At 41.9% G+C, this 18,636-nt stretch overlaps 1 protein-coding gene across 3 annotated transcripts in view; it reads right to left on the bottom strand.

Moving 5' to 3' along the window:
• Positions 1-1,027: 1,027 nt before the first annotated feature.
• Positions 1,028-18,636, bottom strand: part of GALNT11 (polypeptide N-acetylgalactosaminyltransferase 11) — an 84,983-nt gene continuing 67,374 nt past the window's right edge. For all 3 annotated transcript variants that reach the window (XM_085892886.1, XM_085892885.1, XM_085892887.1), the window contains 4 exons: positions 16,445-16,657; positions 14,218-14,322; positions 11,304-11,441; positions 1,028-1,653 (listed from right to left, as the gene is read on the bottom strand). In XM_085892886.1, coding sequence (XP_085749012.1) covers positions 1,522-1,653; positions 11,304-11,441; positions 14,218-14,322; positions 16,445-16,657 — 588 coding nt within the window. In that variant the 3' untranslated portion in view covers positions 1,028-1,521. The remainder of the gene's footprint in view (positions 1,654-11,303; positions 11,442-14,217; positions 14,323-16,444; positions 16,658-18,636) is intronic.

The raw sequence follows: 18,636 nt of genomic DNA, 5'->3' as shown, positions 1-18,636 counted from the left end.
TAGACAGGGTTGTGGTGGTTGAGAGTCGAGTGAGGAAGAAGGGTCTTGGAGGAAGTTCTCCACGGGTTTCTGACAAGGTTTTGGATATGGCTCTGAGGGTTGTTGTTAAGCGTGCAGTTCTTTTGAAGCGGAGGGTTGAGCAGAAGGTCGTGAAGGCGCCAAACGTGTCCCTCTCTACAAGGAAAGGAAAGAGCGACCCTGACCCCCCTCCGTGGACCCCGCTATTCACCACCCGAGCTCCGCCACGAACCATGAGTCCCACACGTGTGACTGGGGACCAAACCAACGACCATTGTCAGGTGCCGCACCACGGAGCACCCCCTTCCTCCGACGGGCAGGTACCCAGCTGGACTCTGACCCCCAGCTCGTCTCTCTCCTCGGCTGCGAGGGTCCAATAAAGAACTCTGGGTTTATTTTCATTTGTGTGTGTCTGCGTGCGGGCCCGTCTTGTAAGTAGAACTGAATAAGTGTTTTTGGAACATTGTAAATACTTCTTGCATATCAGCGTTAAGTCTTGCTTTGTGTCTTCATTTACTGTAAATAAATCATGTTAGAAATGTTCCCAGTCCATTTCCGTCCCTTCTTGCATTGGTCCAGCATGGTTCGGATCTGAGTTTAGGCGGGGTTTTATCCCCGACAATCCTTTCATTCCAGCCGGCACGGCTTTGGCAGTTTCCGCTCGGCTGCACCCGAACCGGAGTTGGTAGTTGGAACTCTACCACAGTTGGTAGAGTGACCCAGTTCGAGCAAGACGTGCCGAGAGCGTGGTTTCCCCGGTAGTCGAAATCGCGTAGTTAATTGGGTTAATTGGTTCTAGACAAAAAGACCCTACGCTACGTGGTTGAAATATTGGCGACCACAGTCGGTTCAGCGACCCGCCACGTCACAGAATTATCCGGAGCGACGGCCTACAATTCCGGGGAGTCTGGTGGAGACGACGTAACCTCCCCCACCGAGTGGGCGTTCTTGCCACCGGACCCCCGACCCGCAACAATACTTTAAAAATAAAACATTACATCCTCATGAGTAATGTAGGAGTTAGATTTATTCATTTTAAAGTGGAGGCTTGCTTGTTCGATTAAAAACGTTATTCTCTATCACAATGCTCTTTATTTCATTGGATAAGGAGGATTTCTAAAAGGGGAAAAATTCACATTTTAGAAAACAACAAATTTATTTTACACACATCAATCGGATTCTACTCATAAAACGAATGGATGTTAAAAGTGCAGTATCAAATAAGAAATTAGCTAGTTGCAGGTTATAAAAGAGTTGTGCAAACAGTGGTTCTGGTCCTGGCACTCAGCCTGTTAATGACCATTGCTCAATGGTGGGCCACAGGAAATGGCTCGATTGGAGAGCTTTGGCTATTTTGCAGTGGTCGGTCATGGTGCCATTGTTCCTTGTTTAAAAAAAAAAAAATCACGAGTGAAAGGACGATCACTGGGTAAAATCATTTCCAGTACTAATCTCAAGTGTTATTTCACAGACATCAGTCCACATGGATTAGTGCTGAGGCTTTTACTCCTCCATCTGCCATTGTTGTGACACACTACGGTCGCAGATTGCCATGGTAATGTGATCATCTTGCCCATCAGTGCGTACTGCAGCCAGGCATTGGCCCAGTGCGGCATGGTAGAGCCGATTGTATTTCTGCGGTAGGAAGATAATCCGTTACAGTACTGTTGGCAATGCAAGAACAATTCATTATTGCTTATAGTTAAGTATGCTTCACTTACAAAAGCAAACAAAGCCATCATATCTCAATCTCTTCATTCCGATTGGTTTATCCAGACTGGGAAACCTCTTCGAAACAAAATCTCTGTTTTCAGTCGAAATTTGTTTCGACTGTTTGTGTTCCCATTTGAACCCGTGGTTCAGGCAGGGAACTGAAGTTCAAATCACATATACCATATGTCTGTCCATTGTGTACTGATGTCTTTGTAATTCATGTCAAAAGTACACTGATCTTTACTTATGTCTGTGCCTTGATGTACAAGCTTGGTGAATGTTGATTTAGATCACTAATGTATAATAATAAATGTCAGTATGTGTGTGTGTGTGTGTGTGTGTGTGTGTGTGTGTGTGTGTGTGTGTGTGTGTGTGTGTGTGTGTGTGTGTGTGTGTGTGTGTGTGTGTGTGTGTGTGTGTGTGTGTGTGTGTGTTTTGTTAGTTGTTATCTCCATCTGCAGGTTTGAGGAGATCGAACGAAATCCTCCCTGGACTCAGTATCCACCTTCACTTCGGGAAGGGATCACAGTTCATGGAGAAAGCTATTCAACTTTGTTGTTCTCAGAGTTTTTTTCTGAGGGCTCTTTTCAGGATCATCACCGAACCACACCCCCACCCCCAGGACTGCCTCCAATTGTAGTTTGTTTTATGGTACTATTTCTGGGGATGGTTTTCAAAATCTCAGTGATGTTCTTTATTATTCCTGTTGCTCCAATTATCACCGGTGGTGCAATTTTGACGCTCTTCAGCTTCCAAGATCTCTTGATCTCATTTTGAGGTCCTGGTATTTGGTCATTTTCTTGATATCTGCATTATTTAAGCCAAAATCGCTGGGCACTGATATCTCAATGAGTAATGCCGTCTTCTTTTTTGTTCCTGAGAACGATGTCCAGTCACAAATCTTTGTTTTCTATGTTCACGTTCGATGGGATCATTAGGTCATATGTGAGCATGACGTCCTTATTTTCAATGATTGCCCTTGGTTCGTGTTTCCACGAGTTTTCTGGAACTGGGATGTTGAATTTTTTGGAGATATGCCAATTAATCACTTTGCATTCTTTGTTGTGCTGTTATGTGTAAAGTTGTTCTGATAATATTTTTTTGCATCCCCAAAGCAGGTGACTCGTACTTTCTGTTTCTGTCTTGCAGAACCTTCACCTGTCCATCTGGCACAGTCCTGCCATCTTTGTAAATCCATTGGTGTAGTGTCCTTGATCCTTGATCCCAGTTGAGCTGACCTCTTCCTAGCCATTCCGATGAGCCTTCTTTGTCGATCCCAACTCGGTCCAATTCTTTTTTGTATTTTTCTACTCTAGTCATTCTACCATTTATTGGTGTATATTTGTTTTTTTATTATTTTATTAGTTATTTTTACATACTTATTTTGTATTTTTTTGCAATTGTTGGGGTTGTATTTGTTGCTGTTTCATTTTCCTGTGTGGTATGTTGTATTCACACCTGTTTTTGGAAATTCCTTGCAAGGTGAATTAGGGATACTTTTTCAGGTTTGTTGTGTTCATGTTTGTTTATAGTCTTGAATCCGATAGTCCTTGGTTTTTCAAACCCGGGGGCGCGACCCCAAGTGGGGTCACCGAGCAAATTTCGTGGGGTCGCGGGTGTCCGCTTGCAGCGAAAAAAAATTGTCTATTTTCGATCGGTGTTCGCTTTAACAGGATGTAATATAAACGGTTCGTTCAAAGTATGGGAACTGGCACAACATGACGCTTGGAATGGGATCCAGCCGATGCGCGGGCTCGCTGAAGGGCAGTTCATTTTGGCGGGAAATTAGTGGTTTTGATCCACGGCCTCTCAGACTCAGGCTCTGACTCTATGATTATCGTCTATTCACGTCTCCACGTACGACTTGAGACCTTATTTGTGATGGCAGCACCGGCCACCAGCAAATCTCGAGAACATTCTTACCAGGATAAATTTCTGGACCTTGGATTTTACTACGTGGTGGATAAAAGTGGGGCACAAAGGCCTCAGTGTGTGATTTGTTTCAAAGTGCTTTCTACGGAGTCTATGAAACAAAATAAGTTGCAGAGGCATTTGACTACAAAACATGCGCCTTATCGGGGTAAGGAGAGAGAGCGTTCTTTGAGAGGAAACTTCTTGCACTCAAGAATACGCGTCTTGACAGAGAGGGTACATGGCATCAGACCAATTCTCGGGCATTAGAGGCCTCGTATCAAACCTCTGCTCATCAAACCATTGGAGGCCACCACCAAAGGTGAGGACATTTTTGGGAAAGTAGAGCACTTTTATCGTGACCATGATCTGGACTTCGGAAAGTTGCTCGGTTCTACAACAGACGGCGCACCAGCAATGTTAGGAGTGCATTCTGGATTCAAGGCTAAATTGCTTGAGGTGGCTCCTCAGACCTCCATGGTACACTGCATGATTCACCGAGAAGCGCTCACTTCTCGTACTTTGCCAGAAACCTTGCAGAGCGTGCTCTCAGAAGTCGTAAAAATGGTGAATCACATCAAATCGAGCGCCCTCAACACGAGGTTATTCAGGCTATTCTGCCAGGAGATGGACGCCGACCATAAGAATTTACTATTCTACACTCAAGTCAGATGGTTATCTCAAGGAAACCTTCTTCTGTGCATTTACAAGCTCAAAGATGAACTGAAGGAGTTCCTACGCATACAAGGGAAAACGGCATGGGTAGCGTTGCTTGAGTCGGACTCTTGGCTGTCAGAATTGTGCAATCTCGTTGACATCTTTGAACGTCTCGATGTCCTCAACCGCTCCCTCCAAGGCAAAGATGCCAACCTCATGATTTTTCACGACAGAATGAGCGGATTTCTGGTGACTCTAAAATTACTGGCAGACAAAGCAGCTGTTAAGCGCTTCAGCCTTCCCCCCCCCCCCCCCCCCGTCTGGTGGAGCATCTAACGACCTGCCAGTACAATGATACTGAGCTCGGCAGTCTTTCTGGGGAGATAGCACGTCGCCTTCCGTCGCCCATTGAACAGTTTGAGCACTATTTCCCTGAGCTGGATGTGCAGTCCTTTTCTGTGGTTCGGGACCCTTTCACGGCTCCACTGGACTCTATTGCTGATGAAGATGATACAGCACAGGAAGAGCTTGTACAGCTCCAGCAGGATTCAGGAGAGCAGGCTCTTGCGCGGACGAATTTGTTGTTGACATTCTGGTGCAAAATGCTGCCGTCGTACCCGACCCTGTCACAGCGCGCCGTTAACGTTCTCATGCCATATCCTTCATCATACTTTTGTGAGCAGTCGTTCTCCACCATGGTGGTGATTAAAACAAAGTACAGAAATCACCTAGAAATGGAGCATGATATGATCCTGGCATTGTCATCTCCTGCTCCACAAATAGAGAAGTTGGTTTCTGACAAACAGGCTCATCCTTCTCACTGATATATCTAGATGTCATTCGGACTAAACTTCTGAAACATTCAACTGTACGATTTGGATACTGTCGGCTATTCTCCGTTTACTCGTCTATGAAAACATGACGATTGTGAATAAAGTAAACAGTAAATGTTCTTGTGTCATATGAAATCTTATCTTATATATTATGAATTGGGTTTTGAATCTTTTGGGTCGCGCGATGTAGAGAGGTTCTGAAATTGGGTCGCCACTAAAAAAAAGTTTGAAAACCACTGCGATAGTCTGTTAAGCATTTCACTTACTCAGCTAGTCCAACACTCGTCGCTCTGTTCACCTGGTTGAGTTCCATCAGGCCACTCCCTCCCTCTCGTCTCGGCAGGTACATTCTCGGGATGCACTGGTTTTTGTGGAACATTTTGTGGATGGTCAGGAGATTTCTTGGTTTGATGTCTAACTTATTGATTTCTGTTTGTGGCCAGTTTATTATTCCACAGCTGTTTTGGAACACTGGTACTGCGAGTTGGTTTATGGCTTTGATTTTGTTTCTTGGGGAGAGGCATGTTTTCAGGATCTGCTTCGTTTGACGTAGGTATCCTTTGGCGATTGTTTTGCACATTTGTTTGTGACATGTTTGGTGGCCCTCTTCTACTCCGAAGGATTTGTATGATGCTTCGTTTTCTCCGAGGAATTTGTATGATGCTAACTGCTGCATTGTTGTTTCGAGGTCAATTTTTGTGTTGTCTGTTTTTGTTGGTTTCCTTATACAAGTGTGCACTTGGCACACTTTCTAGTCCAAATTCCATTTGAATGTCCTCAGAGAACCATTTTACTCGCTTTAGCTGTTCTGTCAATTTTTCGTCATTCAGTGTGAAGAGCTTGAAATCATCCATATATCGTAAGTGTCATCTTTCCTGTTTCTTTGGACGTTCTTCTATTGGTGTTAGGATATTGGTATTCTTGTTTGTTGATGAGGTTACTCAGTGGATCTAGAGCCAGACAAAACAAGAGGGGGGGAAAGACTATCTCACTGGAAGATCCCACCTCATATCTTCACATCTGATATTTCAATATTTCCTTCTAAGTGCTGTAATATCAATGTGGTATTCCAGAGCTTCATTGCTTTCTCAACCAGTTTGATTAGTTGGGGATTTAATTTGTATATTTGCATGCGTTTTATCATCCACAAATGTGGGACACTGTCAAAAGCTTTCTTGTAATCTAACCAGGCGGTGGACCATTTCATTCTTCGCATTTTGCAATTTTCAAGTATGGCCTTGTTCAATAGTAGGTGGTCAATTGTTCCATAACAACCTCGCTTACATCCTTTTTGTTCTGCCTCCAAACCGCCTTGTTTTGTTCGGTGATGGTACATCATTTCTGTAATGATTCCTATTACAAGTTTTTATGTTGTCAGTAGGCAGGTAATTGGCCGGTATTTGTGAGAAAGTTGGGTTTCTTCAGATTTTAGGATGAGAAATGTGTTTCCTTCCACGAGCCATTCATCCACTGCCTTTTCCTCTTGGAGCAGTTCGTTGAATGTCCTGGCATAGTGATTGGGGAGAGCATTAAATTGTTTAAGCCAGAAGTTTGTAATTCCATCTGGGCCTGGGCTTTTTAAGTTTGGCATTTTTTGAAGTTGTTTTTGTAATTTTTTTCCTTCATTAATAATCACTGGGGGCATTTCCTCTCGATGTCGCTTATTTTTTTCCAAGTCTGGGATCCATTCTGCTTCCTTGTTATGTTCCTTTTGATCTTCAAAAATTCCTTTCCAGAATTTTTTCTCGCTTTTCTTTTTCAGGGGAAGTTGACATGTTCTGCTTTTGTTTCCCTAATTCGTGGTAGAATCTCTTCGGGTGATATTACTCTCAAACATGTTGTTTTGTTTTCTCCTGTTGTTTGCTTCCTCAGTTTTTTTCTTTATCTTCTTTCCTATCATCACCTCCACCACCGGAGGTGAAGGAAGTTATGTTTTCACCCCTTTTTGTCTGTTTGTTATTTGGCAAAAAAAAATTTCGCCAAGTATGTTGGTTTGTCGTGTTTGTCTGTCTGTTTGTTTGTTTGTTTGTCAAACGATTTTTGGCCAGAGTTTTCAAGCAATCCTTCTGAAATTTTTTTCTGTGCAGATGTCCGGCCAAGGACAGCAACACTTAATTTTGGTGAAGATCCGGATCCGGATCTGAGAATTTTTAAAGTGATTCTTCACCATTGAGAGATAGGGCCAAAAATTATATATATAGCACGACATCTCAACAAGTTGTGGACGGATTCGGATGAAACTTGGTGGACACATTGGGTGTGTGAGAAGGAACAATAGATTCAATTTTGGTGAAGATCCGGATCCGGATCCAATAATTTTTTGAAGTAATTCGTTACCATTGAGAGAGAGGGCCAAAAATTATACATAGCATGATATCTCAAAAAGTTGTGTACGGATTCGGATGAAGCATGGTGGACAGATTGGGTGTGTGACCACGACGAATTGATTTGATTTTGGTGAAGATCCGAATCTGAATCTGGATACAAGAATTATTTGATTTTTAAAGTGATTCTTCAAAATTGAGAGATATGGCTAAAAAGGATATATAGCACGATATTTCAAAAATTTATTGGACCCGATATGTTCTAGTGGATCGGGCATTACATGGTGGAGGTATGTGCTCTACCGAGTGCCCTTCTAGTTTCTATTTTGAGTTTGTTTTCAGCACCCAAACAATCGAGGTCTTTGTCTTCAATTTTGTAGTTTTTTTAAGTTTTGGGTTCCTGCTTCCTTTCCTAAACTGTTGTATCTGACCTGCTTCCTTCCCCAGTTGCTCTCTTTGTGTCTCTAATCTCTGTTTCCGTGGTGGGATTTGGCTTATATTTGAAGGGCCTGGATTTTTTTCCTCTTTTGGTGTTGTTTGTCCTTGACTTTTGCTTGAATGAATAGTGCTGCTGCAAAACACACGATATTGATTTTTTTCGAGGTGAATGATTTTGAAATCATTTTTACAATTGAATAGTTAATCTGCCTCACGAAGATTTTTGTCCGTTTGTTGTTACCTCCGTGATGGAGTTTTGGTGTCTCTCTTAGATCTCATATTTTGTTGGCAAACTCTTCTTCCAACCTACACTGCTCTACAGTGTGTGTGTGTGTGTGTGTGTGTGTGTGTGTGTGTGTGTGTGTGTGTGTGTGTGTGTGTGTGAGTGTGTGTGTGTGTGTGAGTGTGTGTGAGTGTGAGTGTGAGTGTGTGTGTGTGTGTGTGTGTGTGTGTGTGTGTGTGTGAAAAGTTAAACTACGTAATTATGTCTCGTAATTCCGTACTGTTTGAACATCAGTTGCACCTTGACTACGTCTATTAATTACATGTTATTACAAAGTTCCTTTTAAACCATTGGAATGCTTAGACCCCAATAATTAATGGCCTTATTTAATTATCCTTTATTAAGGCTCATTCTTGTTCAACTCACTCTCCCTCACTGGGGTCTTACTTCACCATTTTGTTTTGGCCTGCTCAACAATGCCTTGACTTGGAACATGCCACAACAGTTTCTTAATGCCAAAGTTTTTTTTTTTTTTTTTCCACTTTCCTCACTCATATCATCGAATGCCTGATCATCATATCTATGAATCACTGGATACATAGTATCTATCTATAATTCCAGCAATGTGTGTGTGTGTGTGTGTGTGTGTGTGTGTGTGTGTGTGTGTGTGTGTGACCGCTGTTTCTCGACAACCTCTGGTCTGATCTAATTGAAACTTGCCAGGTATATTGCTGGGGACCCGAGGATGTGCCTTTTCAAGGTTTGATATTAATCGTACAAGTGCTTCCCAAGTTATGGCCATTTATTTACCAAACCAATGACAAGACACGTTGTTGCGTGGGCATGGCCGATGGTGAAGGGAAGCACAGCCACGTTCCCCATTACGGGTTACAACGTACGGGCTTCCGGAGAGTGATGACTTACTGTATTCTAATAATTTCTCGATTTCTTATGCGCATTTATAGATAAACACAATGGCCCAAGTTATGATCGTTTTCCTATTAGACGGTGTATAAATTTCGGTAAGATCAGAGTGCTGGTATGCTCCGAACCAGGAAGTAAATTATTTTTTTGCACGTTTTTTTTTCGTGTATTCTAATAATTTCTCGATTTCTTATGCGCATTTATAGATAAACACAATGCCCCAAGTTATGATCGTTTTCATATTAGACGGTGCATAAATTTGGGGAACATCAGAGTTAGCTGGTATGCTCCGAAGCAGGAAGTAAATTATTTTTTGCACGTTTTTTTTCTCCTCTTTCCTCTTCTCTTTGTGTTTTTCCTTGCGATGACATTGGGAAAAAGCTAAATACGTTGGCGCTAATTGAATAATTGGCCATTAAGAATAAATTGCGAATAATCATAACTGCCATATGCGAACTTCCGGACAGTGAGGACTTCACTTCCGGAGAGTGACGATTACTGTATTCTTTCTCGATTCTTTCTTTCTCGATTTCTGTACTTTCTCGATTTCTTTCTCGATTTTCTTCAACCCAATACCCCAATCCAGTCAGTGACGATTACTGTATTCCTTCTCGATTTTTTTTCTTGATTTATCGACTTACTGTATTCTTTCTTTCTCGATTTCGGTACTTTCTCAATTTCTTTCTCGATTTTCTTAAACCCAATACCCCAATCCAGTCAGTGACGATTACTGTATTCTTTCTCAATTTTTTTCTTGATTTATCGACTTACTGTATTCTATCTTTCTCGATTTCTGTACTTTCTCGATTTTATTAAACACAATGCCCTAATCCAATCGTCGTTTACGAGCGCGAAGGAACGGCCTGTGTGGTTGTTGTTTCTGGCACGCGGTTTGAAAGTTTTTTTTTTTTTTGCATGTACGGCCACGCACGTACGGGCACGTGAGAGCGAAGGAACGGCCTGTGTGGTTGTTTCTGGCATGCGGTTTGAAAGTTTTTTGTTTTGTTTTGTTTGCACCTACGGGCACACACCTACGGGCACGCACCTACAGGCATGCACTAGTGCTTATAAACGCCTGGAGATACCAGTGTTCGTGGCTTCATTTCATTTCCGCACATGCCATAAACTCTGGAATCTCTGAAACTGAGCCAAAATTCAAAATTTAAACTTCTTTATTGACTTCAGCAGTAGTTCCGACTGCTAAAAAAAAAAAGTGTTCATTTACCTATTTCGGACAGCGCCTGATATGCATGGTGTTTTATATAACCGATCGGCGATCACTAATCGCTAGCCAAGCCAGCCATTCCTTATCAACTGTTTGGTTAGAGTGCTTGCATGAGTGCTTAAGCAACTTGGCAAGCATTCTACAATATTCGCACCGTCACTGACTATATCGATCGACTTGAATGAACAAAGTTCAGGGCCCCACGTTGTTCAGGGCCACAAAGTTCAGTCCACTTGTCTGTGTTTGGCCCCACGTTGTCATGTGGTGTGTTGGGCGGTGGCTGGCTTGCTGAAAATGTGAAATTTTATTTTACACCACGTTTCCCCTTTTTCTGCGATCTTCTTTCGTTATATGATCCGTCACTTCGGCAGAGATAAATACATATAAAAAAATTAAACGTTTCATTTTTAAAAGTTTCTACAACCGTTTAGTTGGAGCGCTTGCTTGAGTGGTTAAGCCACTTGGCAAGTGCTCTTCAAGCTCCAATGGTGGTACCATGGCGGGATTCTCCATGGGGACATTTCCGGAGTTAGGAAGGCAAAATAAATTAGATGATTACAATGAGTAAAAAATGTTTTCAGTCGTTACAAAACAATGAATCGCCACATCACTGCAAAATAACTGAGAGGTATAGACGCTCGCTCAAGCCTGGCTTTGAATCCCAACCCAACTACAAATGGTCATCCTGGTGTTTCACAGGCAGGGTGATTCATCAATATGTGTGCCATCCCTCAGATGGACATTAAGCTAGTGTCCCTTCTGCCAGAAGTAGTTGTTGTACGTCATAGAACGGTGTCCTTCGCCATGGGATCTTTAATGTCCACCAGCACGGCGATCCCAAGAGGAGGCGAGCTATCGCCGGCACCATGAACAAATTACAAATTCCTGACCTAACCACTGCTGGGAAGCCAACGGCAAACCACCCAGTATAATCCTTGCCAATAAACTGCTCTGGCAGCACCGGCGCTCTGTATGGCACATCCGAAACAAAATACATACTCCATCAGAGTATGGCACATCAAAATCAGAATACATACTCCAAGTGCCCACTGCTGTGATCCTCCTGATCCGTGGCACTTCATAAAGCGAGGACGCTCATTGGGCCGGTTCTCGGAGGCATCGAGGCACAGCAGGGAGGCTAGAATGAGTTCACCGTCTTCATTATAAAGCCACACCTAATGGCAAACACATGGACATACCATGGGAAATGAATTTTAAAAAAGATTTTTTTTTTTTGTTGCACACACACCGATATTAAAAGAAAAACATTTTGAAGTTTTTTTTTAATTTCACCATTTACAAAACTACCCCCTAATAATACCAGTTTATAATACTTTGGTTGGGGATTAAACAAAAAAAAAAACCTCAAATATTTCACTTCGATGGATAAAATAAACTAGAGTTCATAGAATACCTTACCCCCACACAGTCTTGAGAAAGAAAAACATCAACGGGATCTGCAAGTGGCAAATTTGTTTGGTCAAGATGACGTAAAATACCGTAATATTTTGTCCAAATACTGCTGAATTAAAGGGTTTTGAAAGTGCCAAGAAGGTGATTTGTGTTCTCCAATGTTCAAGAATATAATTCAATGAAAAAAAAATAAACCAATGTCACCCGCAGGGTGACCCGTATCTTGCCAAAAAGTGACTACGTGTGACCAGAGCTGCTATCCACCAGGAGCGACTCCTTGAGGAATATCTGCCTACAAGAGATTCCGATGAGAATCGTTCTACAGAGTAACCATGAAAAATATGCATTTGTCTCATAACGTCACCAAATGACGTCATAATGTCTCAAGCTTGACATATCTAGAAAGCACTAATCGAGGTGTTCAATTTGAGGTATGACACAATATGGTTCCTAAAACTTGAAAATTTGACCTTGGGGTCAAATGTGTTTGACCTTAGGCGCTAACCATGAAGGTCAAGGCCAATCGCCACCAAAAATTAATCAGCTGAGCGCCAGACCATGAACCATATTCCCATGAAGTTTGAAGACGATCCGATCAAAATTACTCAAAAAATAAGGGTTTCTTCGACTCCCCTGATTTGCGACAAAGTGACCTTGATCTTTGACCTTGACCTTCAAAATTTTATGTGCTGAAAGGGACCTCTATAGGCCTCTGATATGCGAAGTTACAAAAATTTCCAATGATAACTGTGCTCTGCAGAGTGATTTATACGTGATTACAGACAAAAAAAAACAAAAAAAAAACATATGAAGGTCAAGGCCAATCACCACCAAAAAATATTCAGCTGAGCGCCAGACCATGAACTATATTCCCATGAAGTTTGAAGACGATCCGATCAAAATTACTCAAAAAATAAGGGTTTCGTCGACTCCCCTGATTTGCGACAAAGTGACCTTGACCTTTGATCTTGACCTTCAAAATTTTATGCGCTGAAAGGGACCTCTATAGGCCTCTGATATGCGAAGTTACAAAAATTTCCAATGATAACTGTGCTCTTCAGAATTTTTTATACGTGATTACAAACAAACAAAAAAATAAAAATAAAAAAAACACAATCTGACTAACATATCTTGCAAAAACTTCGTTTTGGCAAGATAATAAACATTTTAAAAGTTATATAAAATAATTTTTTGGGGAAGTTTACCGCCATCGATGCAGTGTCTTTTACACCACTTTATTGAACACATACATTCATTATTTGTGCCTATTGTATATGTCCTTGATGACGTCCTTAAAACTAGTAAGTTTCCTATTTGGAACGATTATCAATGATGTGCTAGGCAGGCAGAGTAAAAAAAAAAAAATATATATATATATATATATATATATATATATGTATATATATATGTATATATATATATCTCACTCCTCTCTGCGCATGCACAATCGGAACAAATTCAGAGACAAAGTACTGCTGAACTACAGGTTCGTTTTATGATTCGTGTTCAAAATTTAACATCCAATTGAAATCAAGTAGTTCCTCGATCATAAACTGACATATGGAGAAAGACAGACAAAGTGAACCAATTGCTATTGGCCCTGATGAAACTTCTATATGCAGCAAGGCCATAAATTGCTGCTGAAAGGCCATTGACCATTCAAAGTATGGCAATTGTTTTTGCCAAATTTATGAGTTTGGTTGCTTGGGAAGATACTGTCTATACCAGAGCATAGTCAAAGAGCTATTTGAGGGAACACATTGAAACGTTGTACAAAACTTCAAGAATGGGGCAACCTAAACTTTCAAAAACGATACAAAAGCTGCTTTGCTGCTGAATGAGCAATCAATTTGATTGAGAGCAAAATTTAATAAAGCACAACATTACTGATGGGTGTGATGGCAGCATAGGAGTGAAAACACTGGACTGCCATTCCAGTGTCTGTGGGTTCAAATTTGGTGGAAGGTAGTTGTAATTATAAAGTTGTGGAAGCCAAACTAGTCGCAGGAGAATTATCATGGGAGAGATATCAGATTTTCAATAAATAATGATCAATGATTGTCAAGAAAAACAACACGTAGTTGCTCATTAATATAATGTTCAGGGAGGGCCGGGTATAATATGCCTGTTCCACACTTCATTCTGACTCCACTTGCCTTCAGGGGTACTTAAGACAAGTACCAAACCAACTAAGAAGAAAGGCAGCACTGCAAGCCTCCCCCTCTCAAAGTGTGGCCAAAACAAACAAACAAAAAAAAAACATTTTAATATATGGGTGGTAAATGTCGATCAAAAGATTTGATCTGTGGTCCACTTCAATGTCCACAACATCGATGCATGATGTAAGTCTTAGCCAATTCCAGTTCGTTTATCAGGTGTACCCAATTTCTAAATATACATTTCAGGTAAAATGTCGGCATTTCAAAACGGGAGAATCGTTTTCAAATCAAAACCGTTTCTCCATTTGGTAGCAGGCTAAAGAAATGGCAGCAAAAATACAATTTGGAGTGTAGCTCTCTCAATACATTACATACACACCTGGTTTGCATCTGTAAGGCTGCATTCTCGCAGTGTCACACGGCCACGTTTGTCACTGGGGTGGCCAAGAGCTGCAAGGCATGAGCCTATAGCTAAGTGGCGAATCTGGTAAAGCACACACACACACACACAAAAAAAAAAAAACTCAGTACCCACTAGTGTGGCAGCAACTTGCCATCTGAACCACAAATGGTCATTATTACTTAAGTCCAAATCCTCAGCCATGGCTAGAAATTCGTGAAATCTGAAATTTGCAATCTATATATAATGGGGGGAAAGTATGTTGTGTGTTTCATCGACTCCTTTGAGAGGATTTGACCGAGGAAGCTGAAACTCTCAGGGATTAACGAGGGCACCCCGACGTTGTGCAATTGACAGTTCGTTTGATTCCATCAAGTTTTGAAAAAAAAAAATTTCGCCCATCTTGGCATTTTCTTTCTTCGGGGGTAGTGGGGAGTGCACGCAACCCGAGCTATTTTTATTTTCACGAGTAATCGAGGCAGCGGCCTGTTGCCTATACACTGCCCAAATAAAGGGTTGTGTCAGAAGAGTGCGTTACACGTTTGGAACAAGATCACTGTCGAGAGGGTACTCTGCTACGATAAATAATGGTCAAAAATTTGGGGCCTCATATTTAACTGCACATCAGGTGTGCCCTCCATGTCACTCAAATTGGAGTCACAGTGGACAAGAGAGAATTTCAGGTATACGTAATATATATATATATATATATATATATATATATATATATATATATATATATATATATATATATATATATATATATATATATATATATATATATATATATATATATATATATATATACAGTCAATCAGAAAGACATTAAGCTGAAGGACCTGTCTGTCAATACTAGTTGTTGGTGCATGTTCAAGATCCCACAGTGTCTTTTGAAAAGGGTAGTCGAGTTATTGCCATCACTCCGAGCAGATTCATGTCGCATTCAGTCGAATGTCAGAACTGGTCAACCATGGTTCATTAAATACTTGGGACACAAATGTTCTCCGACCGACTACACTTCTTCTTACCGATGGCAGCTTGTCTGCCAGGAGCTATCATTTTGTTGGGGTGCGACTATGTCACTGATGCTGTGCCCCTATACCAGTGCACTGGTACTCATTTTGCTGACCTCGAAAGGATAGCAGGCTGAGTCAACCCCACCTGGTGTTAATTCAGTGGCTAGCGGGGCTCAAACTCAGGACCCTAAGATCCCAAGCCAGCCACCCTAACCACTAAGCCAACGCCAGGCTGACTGTGAATGTGGGAATAATTTTGGCCATTAAAGAAGTAGTCATCGATCCATGATGACAAAGCCAACAACCTTACCCAGAACTTACATGCACATTGTGGTGAGAGTATTGTGTACTTGTTTGCTATCTGTTTTACATTATGTCATTTCTTTCCGTGACCAGAATTGCAATGCAAGAAGCGTAAACTTCTTGTAAGGAAACCACATCCTGTTCAGGTAAAAGTTTTAAAAACTGTCTTTCCACCACAAAAACAAAAATCAAACATGTCTGTTCAGCCACATTTACTTGTTCCTCTTTGCTTCCATTTTCAGTGTTCCTCTCACATTTTATGCCTGGTGTTGGCTTAATGGTTAGGGTGGCGGGCGTTGGATCCTTGGGTCCTGAGTTCAAATCCCCCTCAGCTGTTGAATTAATACCAGGTGGGGTTAACTCTGCCTGTCATCCTTCCGAGGTTGGCAAAAATGAGTGCCAGCATGCTGGTATACTGTGTCGAAGTGGCGACCCGTCCAGGATTGTGCCCAATAGCCAAGGACACTGCTTAAGCAGCACCAACGCTATGCACAGAGTATGGTCCCAATCTCCTCTCCTCCTCTCTCACATTTTAGGATCCTGAATTGTAAATCAGCCTGACCCAAATGTACAGAAGAAAGGTAAACATAGCATAAGCAGTCGTGCTGGAGGGCAGGGATGGGTGAGGGGGGTTGGGGATGGTGAGAAAGAAAATGAACGCCAAGACGTTTTGGCAGACATAGAGAAAGAAAGGGAATGTAGTTGGGGGGTTTGAGGGTTTTAAAGAGGGTTATAATTTGTATTATCAGCATACAAAATATGTATACAGCCCTCATTCGTAGTATTACCATTTTGGCCGAACTTTATGTTCATGAGTAACAACTTAATTCCCAGGATTCCATTAATGCCGTGATTTTCATCATCAGTTCAATCGTTGGCTTACATACCCTTCCACGCTGCACCACCTTGGCCTTGCGTGAGAGTTTCCCAAGGGCCAGTGCTGGTGGAGGACCGTGACCTGCGACATCCATCTCTGGATAGATATTTTGGAGGTACCAAGAAAAAGGCTTGCAACCAAGACGATGTCGGAGAGCCGTGCGCTCAGACACATTGCCAAAGTCAGTGTTACGAAGTTCGGGGCGAAGTAAGAAGAAATTCTCCTGAAAGAGGAAATGCACAGGTGGATTACTGATTTTTTTTTTTCAACACTGTATATCCATCCATCATTTCAATATACATCATGTAAAAGGTCAGCCGATTTTAGTCTCGTTTTCATTGGGATTTCCACTCCTCTCTTTTTCCTTTTCCTTCCCTTCTCTATACACCATTATAATCTCACATCTTCTTGCTCCTTCCTTTTCTTTCATCAATTTCCTCTTTGCCTTTATAGTCCTCTCCACCGAAACTCCAACACACTTCCACTTACAAATACAGTAATACCTCGCTTCGCGCTCATGATGCATTCCTGGAAAAGAGCGATAATTGAAAATGTGCTTGAAATGGGTCAATACACCATTGTTTAAATCTGGAGATGCCATCCCAACAGCATTATTTCGAACACATGAGCGGTATATAAGGGCTTAATTGTGGTAATGGGAATAGCACTAATAATACATATGGTAAACATTACTACAACAGTTCAGGGAATTCAAGGGCTGCCTGATCGTCAGCATCCACAGCGTCACCACTGATACGGATGCTGTGCAAGTTACCGCGGCGCTTAAACCTGTCGAACTAACCTTAACTGACTCTCCATCTTCTCCGCCAAACTGCTCCGTGAACGAGTTAACTTTGTTTTAGTTAAGGAAGTGGTGGACTGGGCAGAAGCTTCTATCATGTCTGCATTGTTGAGAATTGTTCTCATGGTCGACGTCGCCAATTGTAATGCATGACCCACTTCTACCTGATTGGCTCAGAGTGTGTGCATACAAAGAATGGCGGCGAGTGTGTTTACTCGACCAACGCTGCACGTTAAGGATATTCTTCATGTTTTTTGTGTTTTTTTAGTGAACAAAAAAGTTCTCCAGGAAAAAGACCTCGAGAAAGAATCAGCGTTCTGCGGGGTAGCGTTAAGCGGGGCATTACTGTGTCTGAATATTGCCCCTTATCATAGATTTTAACATGCATGTCATGCTATGATGTTATGTTTGTGCTACTCTCCCATGCATATCACAACAAGGTGTTTGGCCTGTTTTAGCATTCCCATTAAAACACAGGGCTCATACTACTGGGATCCAGGATTCAAATCCCATATACTATGTTGATTTACCTATTTTGTCCTAATGTTCATCTAATTTATGTAAAATAACTTATCTGAATGCTAATGTCTTTGTTCTGCACATCATTTATGTAAAACTCCACGGACTTCCCGTTCCAGATCTGAACATGTTGGACGTTGGCTGGGGCATTGGCCTCCTTCCAGTTTATCAAAACTAAGTTTTCTGGACCAGATCTGTCGTGTCTTTTTGTTAACCCTTCGCCCAATTTTCCGTACTTTTTGGATAGACAGTTGGGGCTCGTCGAGGAGCTAGGACATAGTGGATCAGGATGTAACAGAACAAAAGAAACAACAGAAAGAGAAGGGGAACACCAACAGCAGGGTTGAGGGACAAAAAAATGAGGGGGACTTGGAGAAATAACAGATGGGGGGAAGAAGTAGGGATAGAGGATGACTCATGGGGTGGAAAAGGTGGATATGAACCTCGCCGACCCAAACCTCTCAGGAAGGAAAGGCTGGCAATTTGGAAAGAGGTGGGCTTGGGGAGGGTGAGCAGGGGTAGAAAAGATAGGTTTTGATTGGGGATGATCTGAGATGGTGGTGAATAGCTGTCTTGAAGACCTGGAGGGAAGATATCCTGTCAAAATGTTGTGGTGTATTGTCAAATTTGTGTTTCTGTGAGTGTATGACCTAAGCACCAAGGCATCAGCGAGTGCGCATGTAAATTAGGTCTCTGCTTTGACGCCGCATGCCTTGCTCCGCTTTCTTTATCACAAGTGAAATTTCATCTTTCATCTCCTCTCCCTGTCAAGGTTGCAGTGCCCCAAGGCAGTGTTCTGAGCCCATCTTATTCCTAATCTTCATCAACAATCTCTCTGACTCTGGAAAATCTGCTTTGTCACTTTGCTAATGACTCCACCC

The sequence above is a fragment of the Eptatretus burgeri genome, chromosome 8 (assembly GCF_056783735.1).
Source record: "Eptatretus burgeri isolate ZD-2024b chromosome 8, Ebu_testis_v1, whole genome shotgun sequence".
NCBI classification, from domain to species: domain Eukaryota; kingdom Metazoa; phylum Chordata; class Myxini; order Myxiniformes; family Myxinidae; genus Eptatretus; species Eptatretus burgeri.
The sequence above is the reverse complement of the archived record's forward strand: the minus strand, read 5'-3'. Positions and strand labels throughout refer to the sequence as shown.